The sequence below is a fragment of the Lutzomyia longipalpis genome, chromosome 4 (genome assembly GCF_024334085.1).
Source record: "Lutzomyia longipalpis isolate SR_M1_2022 chromosome 4, ASM2433408v1".
Classification (NCBI taxonomy): domain Eukaryota; kingdom Metazoa; phylum Arthropoda; class Insecta; order Diptera; family Psychodidae; genus Lutzomyia; species Lutzomyia longipalpis.
The window spans coordinates 19678098-19698208 of record NC_074710.1 but is presented as its reverse complement, the minus strand read 5'-3'; the positions used below and the strand labels follow the sequence as shown (position 1 = coordinate 19698208).

General features: G+C 37.1%; 1 protein-coding gene across 1 annotated transcript in view; it reads right to left on the bottom strand.

The window, feature by feature from the left end:
* Positions 1–16012, bottom strand: part of LOC129794675 (protein sax-3-like) — a 144724-nt gene extending 128712 nt beyond the window's left edge. Inside the window, exon 1 of the mRNA XM_055835489.1 lies at positions 14840–16012. Within this exon, the coding sequence (XP_055691464.1) occupies positions 14840–14909 (70 nt within the window). The 5' untranslated portion in view covers positions 14910–16012. The remainder of the gene's footprint in view (positions 1–14839) is intronic.
* Between the last annotated feature and the right edge of the window lie 4099 nt (positions 16013–20111).

Genomic DNA, 20111 nt, shown 5'->3' with positions numbered 1-20111 from the left:
CTTGAATGGAGTTTAATGGGGAATAAGTACGGCCACTCGAAATCGCCTGTTATAAGGAGCCTCTGCACCAAATTTCATCGCGATCGGTCAAACGGTGTAGATTTCTATAGCTGTACAGATACAAGGATTACCAAAAAACAGACCTTTCTTTATTAATAGATAGATAGGTATTTTCTAGCCTTCCATTCGAAAAATGTCATGGTTAATAAATTTGTATAATTCTCTATTTTAGTGGTTAGAACTTAGAACACCACGGATTTGTAACGGATTAACAGATGAGAGGTTAGATTAGAGACTGCAATTAATATCTTAGGTGAAAAATCATTTCAAATATCGGAAAATATCATCAACCTAATTTACCCCACCGGTGACTATATTTATCCATCGACTTTCACGAAAAGCAAATGTGGAAAGATAGGAAATGCTCAAAAAACTCATATTCCCTCGAATGGCCTTAAAAAATTGTAAGACAGAAAATATCGTATTAGATTGACCTATCGAGGACAATATCTTGCCTTAATTTGCCCCAGCCCCAGACGTCAGATCGTGAGCCCCAATTTTTCTAATTTATTTATTATATAAATTTTTCTGTCCGATAATCCATACGATTTCACACTTATAAATCCTAAAGATGCGACAAAAAATATGCCGAAACATCGCTAAAAAGTATAAAAGATTGTGTTTACTTTGTTCGTTAAACCGACAAATAGAATTTATATTACTCTGGTCTAGCCAAATATTTTGATTAATTATTATATTTCAATCATTCGTTTGCCAAGCCTCAAAGAGTACACATCTAAGAGCGCTCCGCAAAATCTTATTTTTGGAAGTTTTTCCAAGCTTTTTTGATTAATTTTTTGCTTGAGGTGGTTAGGAGAACCCCTCAGGATAATTTTCAGATTTTTTCTTTTTTGGATTTTTCCTGATTTTCCACAATAAAGTGGTGTTTTCCGACGGCTGTCGGGAGAAGATTATTTTGCAATTTATTTCAGAAAACACGCGGACCGGGTGAAGAGCGAGATAGATATAGCCATGAAAGAGAGTAAGGTGGATCCACCAGATCCGCCGGACGGTGGAGAGGCGAGAGAAGTGGAAATGGAAGAGGTCGGTGATGCGGTGGGGGGAGCGAGAGAAGTGGAAATGGTAGAAGTCGGTGAAGCGGTGGGGGGAGCGAGAAAGAAAGTGAAGAGTGGAAACGATGAGAAAGCCACGAGACAAAAGGAGATGCTTCAATCTCGATTGATTGAAGATCAAATGGAGGCACAAGAAGAGGAAAAGAGAATGAGACTGTACGGAGAGGAAGCAGCATCGCCATATATTGTATATGTGCGATCGAAAATTCGTCATGGATTGAATCCAACGGACGTCGCAGGAAAGTTGATTAAGAAATATAGCTCAATGACTTTGGCGTTTCCTGTAAATCGCGATAAACTGAGGGTTGAATTCACGGATAAAAACCAGGCGAATGCAGCAGTTATGGACAAGGATTTGCTAATGAGACATTACGTATACATTCCAGCATCCCGATCGGAAGTTGATGGAAAGGTCTTTTTGAATACGAATGCCAACATTAAAGAGATCCTGAAGAATGGATATGGAATGATGAGAAATTCCACTGAGAAGACAAAAGTGGTGGACGTATATAGATTGAAGAAGAAAGTTGTCAGTGAAGATAATACGAAGGAACCAAAGCTCATGGACATTCCATTCGTAAGAGTGACATTCGAAGGAACCATTTTGCCCGATTATCTGATGCTAGACAGGCTAAGGATTGAAGTCCTTCCATATACCCCAAGAATTATGCGATGTGTCTTATGCTTGATGGCTGGACATACCCACAAACATTGCAGCAACCAGATACGATGCGTACGCTGTGGCGATCGTCACAGCTCATCCGAAAAATGTAAAACTGAAGCATTTTTGTGCCCCAACTGCCACGCTTATTGCAGATCTGCTGAGCATAATTGCCAGAAAATCTTGGCAATGAAGAACGAAAAAGTAACTGAAGTTCTGGAGAGAAGACGAGCCAAGAGAGAATTGCTACGTGGCGCAGAGGAAAACAATAGACAGTCGTCAAGGTCAGGGGGTGTCGAGAGAAATAGGCGTGAGCAGCGTCCATTAAGACAAGAAGATTTTCCACCATTGATCCCAACGAAGAATTCCTTCAGTGGACTATTTACAGAAAACGCTGAGAACACTGAAAATGATGACGATGAGGACATGGAATATGATGAGTCGGAGGAGGAGGAGGAGGAGACGGAACCAGCAGAAAGGAGAAGGAAGGGAAGCAAAAGGAGAGTGAGCGATTCAGAAGTCACGGGCGGAGAAAACCGATGGTTTGGATGGGCTGCAGCGTATGACAGAGATGCTGCTTCCAAGAAGACAAAGGTTCCGCCGGCTGATCCAACTGCAGGACCGAGTAAGGGTAAGAAGGAGAAACGTAAGAGATCCAGGAAAGCACAGACGATAGACCTGAAGGAAGGCTTCGGATGGAAGCAGATTGTCATGCTCTTATTACGAAACTTTGGGATGGAGGAATCATTGTTAATGGTCATTGAAAAAATGATTCTACCGTGGGTTGAAAGTGTAATGAAGAAATGTATGTCAAAGATGTTCGTCGATTCAGATGATGAAAGTGATGAACATGAATCGTAATTCAAAATTAAAGGTGTTGCAATGGAATTTAAATGGAGTTCGGTCTAAATTACAAGATTTGATTATTATTTGTAATCGTTTAGTAATTGATGTAATTCTTTTGCAGGAAACAAAACTTAGCCCTAGGTGTACCATAAGAATTCCCGGTTTTACAATCTTTCGCAACGACAGAACAAGTAGAGGAGGAGGAGTGTTAATTGGGATAAGAAATAGTATTCAAGCAAGTCGTTTAAGTATCCTCGATCCCGAAAATGGTAGCAGTGAAATAGTCGGGGCAAAAGTGCTGTGGAATGGTAGATTCTTTTATTTTTATTCTGTATATATCCCCAATACCGTGGATATAAGGCAGGAAGACTTGAATCGCATGATTCTTGGTGATGATGTAGGAATGTTAATTGGGGGTGACTTCAATGCACATGCGGAATTATGGGGCTCACAAGCTACGAATGGTAGAGGGGACTCGTTGCAGTCATGGATCGAAGACAACGGCCTAGTTGCGATAAACGATGGCCGTCCTACTAGGATCGCTTGTCCCCCACAATCAAGTAGCGCCATTGATGTGACTATAGTAACCCCGAATACTTCTCTTTCGTGGGAATGGACATTGTTTGATGAGCCTCTTGGTAGTGATCACATTCCAATTATAGCAACCTTCACGGGATATTCTGCAGAAGATACAGAAAATAGTAATCCACGGGACAACGAAATTGTAAGAGATGCTCGTATCGACTGGGAGAAATACAAGACTTTAGTGGGAAATGCTGTAAGAGGAAATACTGAAGTTGATACGCTCAGGAAGCTCGAGCGGTTTACAGAAACAATACGGGAAGCAGCCTTGTCGTCTCAAAGGACGAACACAAACCGCGGATCGTCAAGGAATAAACCCCAGAGTGAAGATAAAATTTGGTTTGATTCGGAGTGTGTAAGTCTGTGGAACGATAGGGAAGCATTATTCGCTACTTTTAGACGTACAGGGACGAGAGAAAGCTTCCTGATGTACAAGAGATCAGATGCTCGAGCCAAGAGAATGTTCAGGAAAAAGAAAATGGAAAGCTGGAGGGAACGATGTGAGTCCTTCTCAAGCTCAACCTCATTATCTGAGCTTTGGAATATGGCAAGATCTTTCAGGGGAATGAACCGAAGTTCAGGGCCCGAAATGGACAAAGAAATTGTAGAAGCGTTTGCAGACAAGCTGGCTCCATCATTTGTTAACCGAGCTTTTCACGAAATAGAAAGCCAGAGCTTGGCAGAGGAATGGCAACCATTCTCGCGGAATGAAATCAGGACGGCACTCAATGAAATCAAGAATAAAGCGCCTGGAGAGGACAGAATAAAATCAAGTCTCCTGAAAAATCTGCCAACAATTGCAATTAACTTTTTATTAGAGATTTTCAACGAAATCCTGCAATCGGCTCAAGTCCCAAGAGCTTGGTTAACAGCGAAAGTAATTGCTATTAAGAAGCCTAATAAAGATGGTTCCCATTGTGATCATTTCAGACCAATCTGCTTGCTATCCATAATTCGTAAAGTCTTCGAAAAAATGTTGCTTTACAGGTTGGAAGCATGGGCAAATGAAAATGAACTGATCCCAAAATCACAAATGGGATTCAGAAGAGGAATGGGCACTCAAAATTGCTTAGCCAAGCTACACGCTCAAATAGAAATTGCGTGGTCTAAGGGTAAAATGCTGGGTTGTGTATTCCTGGATGTGAAATCGGCATATGATAATGTACTGGTCGATATTCTATGCCAAGATTTGATATCTCAAGGCCTGCCGGTAAGGGTCGGTATTCTGCTGAGTCGTTTACTTACTGAAAGAGAGCTCAATTTCTATGATAAAAACAAGTTAATAACTATCCGGAAAGGATTTAAAGGTCTTCCGCAAGGATCAGTGCTTTCGCCAATTTGCTATAATCTGTATGTACGCAACATTGAACAAATGTTACCGGACACTTGCTTCATTATTCAGTATGCGGACGATATAGCAGTTGGCATTGCACAAAAAGATCCAGAAATCATAGAAAGAACGCTCTCGGAAGTTTGTGATTCGATTCAGTCCTTTCTGGAAAGTAAAGGATTGGCTTTGTCAATACAAAAATCAAATTTTGTGCTTTTTTCCAGAAAGAATATTCCGCCCCAAATCCAGGTACAATGCGGAAATGCAATGATTCCAAGCGTAGTCTCTTTTAAATACCTGGGGGTTGTGTTTGATTCCAAATGTAAATGGGCCGCCCACACTAGAAATATTGTGGCAACATGTAGCAAGCGATCTAATTTTCTGAGAGCAGTATGCGGTCAGAAATGGGGAGCACATCCTTCGGTGTTAAGAACGTTATACATTACGACCGTGAGATCAGTGCTCGAATACGGATGCATTGTATACATGAAGGCAGCAAAAACGCATCTTATAAAAATCTACAGAATTCAATGGAAATGCTTAAGGATCGCATTTGGGCTAATGCAATCTACTCATACTATGTCTGTAGAAGTAATCGCAGGCATATGTCCATTGGATTTGCGTTTTAAAATGTTAGCCGAAAGATTTCTAATCAAAGCATACGTACGGCAGATTGATCTATGGGAGGACCTCTGGGAATTGCACGGCACTACAGAGAGTTTTACACTCTCACAGCCAATGATATCCTTATATGAGTTAGGGTGGAGCCCAAGTAGAAACCCGGAACCTCTTAGAGGCCAAGTCAGTGGTGAGGTGATTGATATCAAGACGTCTCTCACAGTATGGGAACAGCTCAGAGGATTCTCTAAGGATTCTTGGCAAAGTGTGGCAAACCTCTTTGTAAGTGAAATGTTAGAAAGGGAAGGGCTCCGTGACGCTCGGATGATCTATTCAGATGGCTCGAAATCAGAAACAGGAGTAGGCGCTGGCATCTGGGATGCAGCGACTAACACAAAAGCTTTTAGGACCCTGAATAACAGCTCGTCGGTATTCACGGCAGAAATAACGGCCATAAAGATGGCTCTAAAGCTGGCGTTGGACTCACCTACAAACCATAACATCATTGCGATCATGTCGGACTCTATGTCCAGCATTGTGACGATTAAAAACCATAGAATCACGTACGACAGTTGGGGAGCCCTGAAGGAAATTGCAACGCTGGTAGAAAGCATAAGAAGATTGGGCAGGGATGTCTGGTTAGCTTGGGTTCCAGCACACGTGGGGGTGGCTGGAAATGAAAAAGCGGACGAAGCTGCTAGATATGGTGCAGCTCAGTTAATAGCTGCTGAGAACGTCATGGAAAGGACAGAGGATTGGTTTGCGTCAGTTACGAATGAGTGTGCGAAATTGTGGAAGGATGCATGGAAGGAGGATGACTTGGGCAGATACTGCCACTCTATTTTGCCAGACTGCGCTCTTCAGCCCTGGTGTAAAAATTTGAAAAACATGGATAGGAAGACAGTGACTCAAGTTAGTCGTCTGATATCGAACCACTACGGGCTAAGAGCGCATCTGAACAGAATAAATATAGTGGAAGTTTCGCTGTGTGAAGAGTGCGGGCTGTATGAGGATGTGGATCACATCCTCTTTTCATGCTCCCGGTATGTGAATGGTAGGGATGAGCTTGTGAACTGCTGCATCGCTGTATCACCTAACCTTATTGTTAGGGACATATTAGCGATCTGTTTGGAAAACAAGCTCATAGAACCACTGAAAAAAATTGTTTCGTTTATAAGTATGAATGGAGTGCAAGTGTGAATGTGACTGAATGTACTAAATGTTATATGTTATATGTTTTGGATTCGGCAGTCCATATAAGCTGTATAGCTTAAGACTGGGTTATGGGGGGGTAGGTAAGGGGGGTTACAAAAAAAAAAAAAAATTATATTTCAATCAACTCAATTTTTTTAATTTAATTTTTTTTCTTTTATTTTACTAACCTTTAGAAGAAAATTTTTGATTCAAAGTTGACTCAAAAAGAGATTAAAGAAACTTCTAAAAAATAAAAAAAAAAAAGTAAATAAAAGTTCATATCAAGTATTTTAAATTCATTAGTAACAATATCAGCTCGTGTTTAATGAGCCAGCGTGTTTGAGGCAGAATTTTGCTCGAAAAGACAAAATTTGTGTTCTTCGAGACTTTGGAAGATCTCATTGTGCAAAAGGGAAAGAAAATGTATTTCTGTTCATTCCCACTCATGTACAACCAAAAATGTTGCAAGATCTGAACTCAACTCCGTGTACATTTTTCTTCCTTCAGCCCTTTTTTGTGCACCTCTTCTACAACCCACTCATCGTAGGTACAAAAAAAAAGTTCATACAGAAAAAAGTTCATATAGAAAAAAGTCCATATAGAAAAAACGCTCAGCTCATGCGGCCCTTCAAGTGATCACCATGAGCGCTCGAAAGCAAATGATCTTGTGAATGGGAGGAAGGTCCTCCTTGCATTTCGCTTACCCCCAAATTTCCTTAAAAAGACCTCATGCGCCATCTACCTTCCCCTCAAATGAGGAAGGGCCGAAACGATTTTGGCACTTTCGCCCTTCTTTGTAATACTATGTGTAGATAGCAAAGGTAATATATTGGTGGTTCAATTCGATAAATCACATTTAAAGAAGTGGCGGGGGCGCAGACAAAAAAAATTGGGGGATGTTGGATCAATCAATTTTGTGGGCATTTTGTGGATTCCACATGGGATTTTAAGGGTGACTTTGAAAGCCTCCCTATGCCATTCATCGTCATTCATTCAAATGCATTCCCATAACGCTTTATTCATGGCCTCACATGAATAAGTAAATGCATTTATTGTCAAGCTGAGTGCTGCATATGCACCAAACTGGACGTTTCCTTAATGAAAATCCCATCAAGAGGCGCCATTGAGGAAAATGTCCTCCATCCACCTCTCCGCCTTATAAGCCCTTTGGCATACCGTTCAGCCGCATTGCACTGCGACAAATCGTCTGGGGAAATAGCAAAGTGGTAACTTTATATATTGATTTACACTGAAAAAGGGGTTGAAAGAGCATATGCATCAGCACTCTATTCAAAGATCTACTTGATTCATTTTTGGGATAACATTTGCAGAGATGTTACACAACGTTTGTAGAGGCATAATAAGGTAAAAAATATTTAAATAAAATACTTAAAAATGCACTTCCTTTATACGTAAAGCATATGCGCCAATGCATCGATTAAGGCTATTTATTAACTTTTGGTCTTCTCTATTCATGAATTAAAATTCATTGCCAAAAAATCTTTATAGGGAAATTATCAACTATGTTGACAATCACTTTATCAATCAAATAAATAAGTAAACATTGAATGATGCATTTGTTTCATACACAGATAAAAAAAGTAAAACAATAATTTTTGGGCAAATCTTTTCAGAGTTTTCTCACTTTTTATCTTCTTATTGTTTCGTTGAATTTTATTTAAAAAAAAAGGAGTTTAAATGAGATAATTTGCTAATTCTTTTACCAATCATTTGCTATTAGTGCATTGAGTGCACTTTGTATATAGGGGAGAAGGGCAATGAATAATTGAAGAATGACGATGGATCTCTTTGAATACACCAAAGCTCAAAGATGATACGTTTTGCATTCACAAAGTCATATTTGTGCTGTATGGAGAAAAGTCTTCGCAAAAGGGGTCATGCAGAGGTGGTGGACAAGGGGGTGACTCTACTGTGTCACTCACCCCCTTCTCCCCTATGAGACATGCCACTCTCACCCGTCTCTTGAGGAGGAAGTCTTTCTCGGTGCTATGTGGACATTGGTTGGCAAAATTGAAAGCGCATCGACTGGCTTTTGCAATGTGGAATTGTCCATCCTCTCTGTGATGGTGCTGCACATCCCAATGATTTTCCATTCAATTCACGTCACACAGAGCAATACGTTTATATTCATACAGAAAATATACATTCATGTGCAGCCCTTCTCGGCTTGTATTGCAAAACAAGGCAATTTTCACACAAAACGGAAAAGTCCGCAAGGGGGAGGGTGGGCGTTGGAAGGAAAATGCCGCACTATGTATACTGTACGAACACACCAACCAAGCAATTTTTAGCCCCCCGAAAAAAAGCCACAAAATCAATACAAAAGAGACGCCCGCCATGGTGTTTGGGAAAGTGTTGAATTTTCTTTTTTTTTCCTTTTGCTGGAGGATGCCCAGCCATGCAGAAAAAAAGCCATGCCAAGTGTTTATCATCTCTCTGGAGGTTTTTCCTCGCGCATTGAGGGGGTGGGTGATAAAGTGATGGCAAACAACAAAATAAAATTCGCGATTTTTTCACCCACCCCTCAGCAGCAGCTTCACTGTCACATCCTTATCATATTGCGTGAAGTTGTGGAGAAAGCAAATCAACTTATCAAACCAATCTGCTTTTGTTGCCAAGTACAGAAGATGTTTTGCTTATTTTCCGCATAGTCGTCGAGGTTTTTCTTCGTTTTTTTTGGGTGGAAAATAAAAAGAATTTAGGAAATAAAATAAATGAAAGATACCATGAGTTATGAATAAAATTTGAATAAAATAATTTGAGAACGTTTTCTGTCTCTTTTATTAACTTGTAATATTTCGGGGGTGATTAACCTCCTTCATTAGGTCGTTAAGTGAGAAAATTCGCTAGGAAATGCAATATTCAGACCTACACTGTAGCTCTTTATTAAAATGCAATGTATGAAGCATTGATGATGTAGTATTCAAAAATACATGAAAAACTAACGAATTTTTTTTTTTTAAAAAGATCTTCAAACGGAGCATTGATGCATATGCTTTTAGCACAAAAACTCCGAAGAAAAACAGCCAACAGAAAATTAAATTTGTAAAACTGGATAATTTTGAAATAAGTCCTCGCAACAATTTCCTGAACATTATCTGGATGAAGCGTAAATTCAACGAAAAATTCACCCCTTGTATGAAAAGAAATCTTTCTGTCTAGAAAATTACTTTCATAGTGCAAGATATCCATCTTATATGTACCTCAAAAGGTTCCTTTTTTTTCTTGGTACCTTTACCTACATATATCCTAAAAAAAGAACATGAATTTGTCCGCGTGTGTGTGTGTTTTAATCAATTTTCATGCCAGAGGAAATGGTTTATTCTTTTTTTGTACAGTTTGTTTCATTTTACCCCTCAAGAGAAAATCCCCCAAAAGTGGTGGAAATCAGTGAAAAAGTCACTCCATCTTCTTTTGTATGAAGCATAGAGAGAGAAAAAACGACCATTTCGCATGGAAAGTCCCCGGCATTGTTGGAATGCTAAATTATGTTGACGGTTTTTGTGATTTATTGCTGTTCAATGGCAAAAGCAAAACAGCAAATGGGAAATGTGTAATAAAACAACTAATGGCTCAACGTGTGTCTTCCACCCCATACCCCAATACACGAAGCTTGTAACGTTGTGTTGTATACATTTAGTTGGTTGGCAAAAGAATCCCCGACACGTGTCCCAATAATTGTGCAAATACGCAACGGACTTAAGTCACCTCGGGGGTGTTTACTTTTCTCACACAGCCACTTTCTAATGAATCCAATTCATCTTCTTCTACGGGGTTAGGGGTGGTTGCAAAGTAAACCCCGTATAAGCCCTTAAATATATGAGGAAATAATTCAAAGACCACGCGCAAGGCTTTTTCTTGAACCTAAATGAAAAGAAAGAAAAGAATTCAAAGCGCCAGACATTGATGGAGGAAGAAAAAGTCATCAAGAGCTACCTTAAAAACTTGTCACACACCACGAAATGGATTTTCATTCTAAACCACTCACGACAATGGGTACGATGAGGCCTCACGTAGGCACTTTTGTACGTCAATTGAGTGGGTGATTTGCCTGATCCGAATGAGAATTTCACCTCATCCTCGAATGGAAAAGAAATACATCCACAAAATATATTGAAACAACCATTGAATTTGCATATTTATTGCACGCGAAAAGAACTTTCCATCCCCCAAAAAAATGTCTCACAGAGACAATTTTTTTGAACAGCAAGATAAAAGAGACTCCTCATTGACTTTTCTTTTTGGTTGCTAAATATTTTTCTTCTTGAATAATTTCAAATTGGCTCAAGTTGGGTATTTTTTTGTGAATGGGCGACAGAATTCTGAAGCAGACAGTAGAAAGTTTTTTTTTTTTTTTTTTTTTTTTTTTATTTTAAAGCTTTACGGCCCCAGCCTTTTCAAGCCACAAGGCCACAGTAGAAAGTTTGAAGAAATATTGAGCTTCTCATAAAATGTCTTGCAGGGACAGGCAGGACAGAGGTATATTGACTTTAAGAAAGGGTGACATTCAATCTTCAATTGAGCCCTGAATTTATCCCTACTGGTTCTCCCAACTTGGAAGTAATTTTTGCAATATATAAAACACGAAAAGTTGTGCTGAAAACTCATAGAAGCCTTAAAAGTTCTATCTATTCTATTTCTTTAAAAAAATTATTTTTTTTCGAAAAGAATTTAAATTAAATTAAAATCATTTTGAAAATTATTTTTAAAAAAAAGTATAATAGATTGAATAATGTAAGTATACTTTGTGCCCCTTATCCGTAGTTGAACTTAACACTAGATGGCTCCACGAGATTAGCCCTCTTGCGGAACAATTCAATGCAAGAATACACAAAGAATAAACAAAAATTATAAAAATAATCGATTTCATCTCAAATCGTTGACTTTTGGGTGAAATTCACTAAAAGTCAGAAAAACTTAAGATTTCATAAGAAAGATTTAATTTTTTTAAAGTTCCTTAAGAAAAAAAAAAACTTAAATGCGGGATCTGACCTTTTTTGAAATTCCTCAGGCAGGCAATTTCTCCTTCCTCAGGCATTAACAGTCAGATCCCGCGTTTGATTCCCCCAACATTGAAAATTGACCAAAGTCCAATATTATTAAAAAGAAAACTTAAGATTTTTTAAAGAAAAGTTTAAGATTCCTAAATTTTCCTAAGGGAAACTTGAGATTTCTTAAGTGAAACGATCAAAATGATTAACTTTTTGATGATTTTTCAAGAATTTCGATGCCTGAAACCGATCAGAAAAAAATCATCGAAAAAGGTGTATTTAGCCTTATTCAGTCTAACTGAAGAAATTAAGTTACGCGTAAGAAAACTTAAAAATCTTAAATTTATCCTAAGAAATCTTTTGAAAACTAAAGACATTCTTAAGAATCTTAAGAAAACTTAAAGTCTTTCTCGAGAAATCTTAAGTCTGCCTGACTTTATCTAAAAATAAACCCCTCGTTCCTAAATAAATAAAATAACATTCCGCCTCAATTAATTTTTACCGCAGAAAATAGAGAAGAGATAAATTGGTAGAGTGCAGAAAAAAGCACTAAAGATGAATCTGGAGCAATTAGCGTGACTATTAATGTGATGACTTCTAGTGTTGACTTTTGCGTGGGTGGGAAAAACTCGCGGAAAAAATGCTCGCCCGTGGTGCGCCGCGGAGGATGGACTTTCCATTCTTTTTGGGTGTCGAAGTGAAAGCAACGAAAATTTGATTTTCTCACCAACAAAACGCCCGAGATGATCTATTGCGCAATGAGAAAAACATTCACAGAGTGGTGGATGGAAGAAAAAAAATAAAGCTGATGAGTTGAGGAGAAAAAAAAAGAACTTTCCAACAAATGCCCCATAATTGCTTTCTCAGTGAATCAACATGGAGTGACTTTGCCATGGCTCACAGAGACAGATCGGGTGGTGTGGTCTGTTTTTTACTTGTACCCCATCCAATCCATGTGCCATGGAATTTTTGGGATTAATGCGCCAAATTGGGATGGAGTTAATTAGAGAAATTCATAAGAGGGCCATTAAAATTAAGAATCATTCGGAGTGGTGTATGGCAATGCTGGAATATGGGATACATCGCGTGGTTTGGGAGCCGCAAAAAATACAACATAGGAGGATTAAAAGGGCTTCTCATTAGCCAATATAACTGATTTTTCTAATTATTCACTTGGGATTGATTTATAAAAAGAGATTTATTCATTTTTTAGACCTTTACAGAACAAATCATCAATCTTTTAAGTCTTTATTGAAACAATCTGAATCCTAAAGCTTTTGCAAAATTGATGAAAGATTCTTTGGGGAATTATTAAATTTCTCCATCTTAAGGATACTCCCTCCAGGAGACTTTGAAAATTTGACTTTCTCCTCTGTGGATGTACAAAAAACTTTCTCATTGGGGTTGGATTTACAAAAGCCCATTCAAAGGGAAATTCTCTGTCCATTTTCTCCCGAGTATTATAACAAAAACCAATTTACTTTGTATACGAGAGATTTCTCTGTTTTATAATACAAAATTTGGTTCAAGGAGAGATTTTGGCAAAGACAACACAACCCAACACATATTTTCCTGTTCGTCACATTGGGCTGCCTTTTAGATAAATATTGCATACTCTTTGACTTTACTCCAAGGGCGCTGAAGACGAGGGATGGGGGGTGGTGGGAAAGTAGGTGGAATTGGCAGGAAGTTTGGATCGATTCGCATACAATGGGGGTGGATGTGTAAGGCAAAGGGTAGCAATTTTCTTTAAGCTCCCGCAATTAAAGCATGAACTAAAGCAGCAAGAAGATGGGGGTTGACGCCAAAGGATTTTGCGGTGTGACTCTCTGTGCAGGGATCTTCAATGTAATTTGAACCCTTCCCCCAGTATTTCATTCATGTAAAACCCAAATGTGAGTTTGTGCAAAAATATATCAGGCAGCGCACACGCCAAAAAGGGAGTTTTCTGTGCGAAAATAATTATGGTTTTCCTGCTGCGTCAATTGGGGTGGAATTATGCTTATTAATTTTAGATGAATTGAGGGGCTTAAGGGTGGATTTGGTGAAATTTTATTGGGAATTAGACTGAAAGAATTTTTTTTTGTTGTTGATTGTTTTTTTTCGGAGAGAGTGACAAAATTAATCCTTTGAATTATAATCATCTTCAAAATGACTAAACTTCTTTTCAATTCGTAAGAGATCATAACTATTCTTAATTTAGTCGTCGAAAAAATTTCTTTATTAACGTTGAGTGCATCAAAAAAGCATAAAAAGTATTTTTATTTTAAAATTCCAATGAAAAAAGTAAAATGAAGAGTTTTAAAATTTCTAACGTTAATTTTTTTGTTGGTAAACTGACTTTTCTTGATAATTTTGTAAGTCAAACTTTATGAAAATTCATAAAAATAATTTCTGAATAAATCTAGGTTAAGTCTACACCTAAGGACCCCATTTAACGTAACGTAACATAACGTAAGGTAAGGAACTTTTTAAACCCTCTAAAAAACATTATAATTTTTCTTTCGACGAAATCAGAACTAAGGGGTAGATTTTCATGTAAATCTTTTCTTTTATTTTCTTACAATCCGTCAGTTATAAGATTTTTGTTATTCTGGGAGAAATTTTATAAGATTTTGACATTTTATTTCATTCTTTAATCGTCTTTTTCAAGAAAAATTACTTTTTAAGGTTCTTTAAAGATCATTCACACGGTTTTCTAAAACAATTATTTCTTTGTTTTCATTTTATTGAATGAAAAAGATTTAAAAACCACCATATGTCACAATCTTAAATTATATTCGAAAAGAAAAGAAAAAGATTTTAATCAGAATTCACTTCAAAACCTTTATTCAAAATTAATGATTTTTAAAATTATTTTTTAAGCGAAAATTTTGAATTGATTGTTTTTTTCAATTTGCCTCAATATAAAATGTATTTCTCGTTGAATTTTCTTTCCCATCGTGCTTGAAAGTTTTTCACGTGTTGAACCAACATCCGTGACGAACCTGGAGGTATGTTTATCAAATATTTGGCCAATTTCACGATCAAATATTTACACTCGCACTCTCGTCCCAAAATGCACTTAGTGCTCTTCTTCTTTGGGTCTTCTCCACCATCCCACAACCATCCATAACAAAATTTGAGCAAAGAAAAATCCATTTTATTTTAATCTATTTTCTTTTAAAAGTTAGACAAGAGAGAGAAAAAATAAAGGAAGTTGGTGCCGAAAGTTTTCAGGCCATGGCACAAATTTAGGCAAAAGAAAAAGAGAATATTCTTTTTTTTTTCTACTATAATACCAAACTATCACGAAATCGCGATTCTCATGGGAAAATCCGCATTTGGGGCAGCACAAATTTGTCCTTGCCATCGGAAGTTTTGCTTTACAACTTCGTCGTTCTCTTAGGAGGAAATTGGGGGTGTGAGTTCTATGTTTTTTTTTTCTTCAGGGGGTTAACTGCACTGCAGCCAAGGTTCTTACCTCCAACGAGTGTCCATAAATCGTTGAGAAGGAGAAAAAGTAGACAGTAGAGTGTGCACGATTTATCCATCTTGGTGGCTCCAAAAAAAAAACGACGACGAATGTTTAAGGAAGGTGTTGGGAGTGAAGTGTCCGAAGTATCCGTTTGTTACGTAAGAATGAGAGATTTGTAGGCTGGCACACACTGCTTAAGAAATCAATTCACTTTAGTAGGTGCAGAGTGTTGAAAATAAAAGGTTGGCCTATCCATTTGGATATAGGAGACCTTCTCACATCATCGTGTGCTTTTTTCTCCTTTTTTTCTTCTTCCTTTTTTTGCCTTTCAGTTAAAACAATTTATTTCCCAGCGAGTGTTCTTAATGGATCTCTTTTCTCACTTTACACAATTCTTTTTTCTTTTTTTTCCACACACACAACTCACACACCCCCTATTTAAGCTAGCTCTTCACTCCCCGTTTTAGTACGCCACCCGCAAATAATTTCCTATTGCGCTGACTTTTTGCTTACGAAATTGAGCACACATTTACCACGAAAATCACTCGGCGGAAAAACTGCCAAAAACGGTTAGAATTCAAAGTTACTGAACACTTAGGTGACAGATAGAAAAACGTTCTGACACTTGCAACTGTCAAACATTATTAACTGTCTAACCGTTCTAGCTAATCTACCTTTCACATTGCACACAGCTGCTTCAGTATTTACGATTTATTTTTTTTTTTAATTAAATATTTTCTTTTCTTCTCTCAAGAACAACACCCAGGGGGGGGGGTCGAACAAAGACACTATTTTCGGTTTCAACAATTAATATTTTCTCTTCTTGTTGCAATGGAAGAACAAACACACTGGCACAGAGCCGTTTTCTTTTTTCGCCTCACCACCAATTGCCCAAATGCAGAGGATTCTCCTCCATGTTCTCACGAATTAACACCAAACACAACCCACCACCATGTGTCGCCTAAATCAATCGTCACAGTGCAAGAGGATGGTTGTGTTTATCTAAAACTAGCGCCTTCTTTCACGGGAATCGTGTGTGAGCGCTCGAATTGAAGGGGCGACCCCTTAAAGCATATAACAGCAGCACCCACAAACAGGAGAGAGAAGACAGAAACACACACTGGCCACGCGAGAAGGAAACCAACAACATCGACACGCCACGGCGCGAACAACCAAACTGAACATCGTGCTCGTTGGTACAGTCATTCAACCCCTCGGCTATGGTTCTCTTCGACGCGACAAAGAGAACAAAACAGCACCGAGAGAGTCAGCGTGAGAGAAAGAGAATCACACTCTCTCGGTCCATTCATGTGAAAAACTATTGAGAGTGAGAGGTTGCAAAAAGGGAAACAAAATAGTTCGAAGGGTGTGCAATTGAGGGAAATTATTGTAGTTATTGCAGTTTTTCCATAATCTACAAATAAATTGAATTCACTATTTTGTTCTCCTATGGAACTTTATAGTGAGGTCAATTGTTTAATTTTGTTTTAATTATATTATTAAGAAAATGAATTTTCTAGCAGAATTCTAGCAGTTTTGACAGCTATTAATAAATTAAACTATTTTAAGAATTTTAAAGAAATATAGAATGCAAAATAAGGAGATACAAAAAGGCCAGAAATTTATTTAAACATATATGGAATTAGAAATTCTAGCAGTTTTTGTAGACAATTTTTTTCTAGTTAATTAGACGTCCTCAGCCATCCAATGATCCATCAAAGTAATAAAATTTAAATTGGGTAAAAAACTGTGCATGTTTAATTGCGTCAAGTGCTTAAATTTTGCTAATTCTAGCAGTTCAATTCTGTCTAATTTTAGTCTAACAAATTGTAAGTAAATTCTTTGTTTTTCTAGTATAATTCTTTAAAATATTTTTAAGAAATCTAGATTTCAGTCAATGTTATTTTGAAATATTTTAATTCTTATTAATTATCAAAGAAACTGCAAGAATTTGCTGGTTGTTGACAAATTAAAAAAAAATGCGTGTCAAACATTTATGTTAAGTTTACAAAATATAAAATAAACGGGATTCTTTAACATTTTATTGCACACTGCTATAAAATTTGCTAGAATTTTTTTTGTTAATCATTCCTGTAAGTAATTTGTGAGGAACTTATTAATTGTAAATGAGGGAGAAAGTCTAAATAAATATTAATTAATAAGTAAATAATTTTGTTTAATTTGTTTTTAATCTAGTAATTTTCTAGCAGCATTAGACTTTTTTTAAAATTACTTTTCGGTTAAAAACTTCTGAAAATCTCTTTGTTTTCCCTTAAATATATTTTTTAGTCCTCAATAAGATTTCTTTTTTTATGGTCTCTGCCTTCGCACAAAAATGAATAACCTCCTTTCCTCCACATTCTTAATTTTATTTTTCTCTACATACTTGAATAATTAACAATTCTCTACAACAAAATCTTTCTTTAAACTTTCTTCTTACTTCTTAGCTTCAAATTCACCTGAAAGAAAATCTTTTTAGTAAAATATTTATCGTGGGTGGTACTCATTAGTTGGTTTTCTTCACAAACACCTCAACGACCTCAACATTTGTTGTGTGACAAAAAAATTCTTTTTACCCAAAAATGTAATTAAAGTTCATTCTTTCCTTCCTCCAAAGGCCATTCCTAATGCGCTTTGACTCACAATGGCACAGCTGTGAGACGGATTGTTTGCAAGGATCTCTCCGTAATGCGTTCTCTATTTCCTCCCAACAATTACACGAAGGTTTCGAAGGTCCCGAAGGTCCTTTTGGGCATTATTCTTAACATTTTTTGGGAGAGAGATGATCGTTCCACTTATTTCCTCTTTTTTTCTGGCTAATTTACAGCCTCTTTGTGAACATTTTCACACGAAAAAATTCTCCTTGAAATGAACTTTATTTTTTTGAAATGCTAAAGAAGCGACTGCTCTGAGAAACCCCTTTTGTAGAGTAAATTATGCTCTAAGCTAGAGTTGATGAGCATAAACAGAGCGAGATTTGTGGTGTGCGAGAGAAAGAGAATGAGAGATTGAGAGAAATTGTTTAGAGAGTGGCTCTCTTGCATGTTTTGCCGCATATTCCATGCGAAGAGTCGCATAAGAAGAGCATAAAAACATACATATACAGCGAGCACTATATATTATGATCATATATCGCGTCCCTCTTATACTTACTTTTGCACACCCCAAAACGAGGGGTTGGCATGTAATTCGTCTCACAGTCTTTGGCCCCTTCGAGTTGGAAGTGAAAAAAAAGTCATGCACTGCGAGGGGTTCGCGCACATATTGAGTATCAATGGGTGTTGTTGCTGAAAAAAAAATCCCGTGTGTGCGCTATATATAGAGCAAAACATAAAAAGACATTTTAGGCATCATAAATCACGCTCAGCAGTGAAAATCTACATTTAAAGTTTTCTCTATGGCGCATTTTGGGGGGAGCGCGTTGTGAGGAGGTTTTCAACGCCCTGCCCTGGTGTGCCCGCGTGGACGAATTAATGGTTAAGGGCCCCGTGTGCGCGGAGGGTGAGAATTTGGCGTGTTTTTTTGTTGAACCCCAAAAAAAGGACGATGATGGCATTACGAGGCGCGCAGTGAGAAAACGTGTGCGGTTGACACTGAAAAACAAATTCTAATTACAGACTTTTGCTGCCATGGAGAACTTCTTGCACTCTCCATATGACTCCCTCAAAGAAAAAAAGAGAATTTTGAGAGAGAGGGTAGAATTTTATGAGAAGAAGTGAAGAGGTTGAATTTTTGGAGGACATACGACGGTGGAATTGCGGTTTAAAGGAAGAGGAAAATCCCTATTAAATTCTCTATAGCCCGTTTGGCTTAAGGAGGATATACTTAAGTCTGAAGAGTCAAGTTCTCATTTAAGAGAGAAGAAATTGAGAATTTAAACCAAGATTTTTAAAGAATTTAGAAAAGTAGGTAGGTACTAAATTCAAGCTTTAGAAGTACTAAATTTAAGTCTTAGAAACACGAATTCATGTAGAGAAAAGTTATTCGGTTTTCAATCCTAATTAGACTCAGATTATAGAGCAAAGGCCCCAAGAGTACTAAATTTTTGCCTCAAGTACTAAATTCAGTCCGAAAAGGCTATTTAATTTTCAACTCATAAAAAGATTCAGATTATAGGGTTAAAGCCTAAAAAGTACTAAATTCAAGTTGAAAATTAATAAATTCAGGTTAAAAAAGTGCTAAATTCATGTCTAAAAAGTACTAAAAAGCAAAAAAAAAAAGTTATTCGGTTTTCATCCCCAAACAGCCCCTGATTGAAAAGAAAAAGCCTAAAAAGTACTAAATTCAAGTTAAAAAGTATTGAAATTAAGTTGAAAAGTACTAAATTCATGCCTAAAAAGTACTAAACTTAAGGAAAAAAGTTATTCGGGTTACAGCCTTAAATAGCCTCAGATTGGAGAGAAAAAGCCTAAAAAAGACTAAATTCAAACAGAAAAAGTACTAAATTGAAGCCTAAAAAAGTACTAAATCAATCCCGAATTTAAATTATTTAAATTAATGGATTGATTTCAAATAAAAGCCGAAAAAAAATATTCAGTTTTCAGCCCTAAACAGTCTCAGATTGGAAAGTAAAAGCTTAAGAAGTACTAAACTCAAGTCGAAGAAGTACTAAATTTATGCTAAAATTGGTTATTCCTGTTTTACATGCCAAATAATTTAATTTTTTTGGCGAATAATTTGAATATTTCCGAATATCTAAATATATTTATTCAAATAAATACTATATAAAACATGCACCCATTTCTTGACGCCTCTAGAAGGAGGAAAAAGCCCTAGAAATTACCCAGGGCAACACTACCTCAAGCTAATTCCTAAAATATTCAGTTAAAGTTTTATTCAAAATATATTGGGTCGTATTCAATGACCGAGAAATCCTTGAAATTTCAAGAATTTATTCTAAAATTTCCACAATTTCAAGGATCTCTTGGTCGCATAATACGATTCATTAATGCAGGAAAATCAGTAAAACGGATAAAACTTTATTTCTAGAAGCGATTTTGAATACAAAATCATATTTTTTTATTCAAAAATCGCTTCTCTTTGGATTTACGAAATCTAACAACTTCCTAATGCCAAACAGAGGATAAAATGTTGTATAAATATGATACTTCCTCTGTATATGTCCCCCTTCACGGCATGGCGAATCCACTTCATCTGTGTGACCTTTGTCTGGTACACAGAAAATATATATTTTGTAGTCACAGCCAGTATTTCGAAAATGTCAAGAATTGCTCATCCATTCAAGCGTTGTGGTGTTTTCCTCCCAAACACCCTCAAG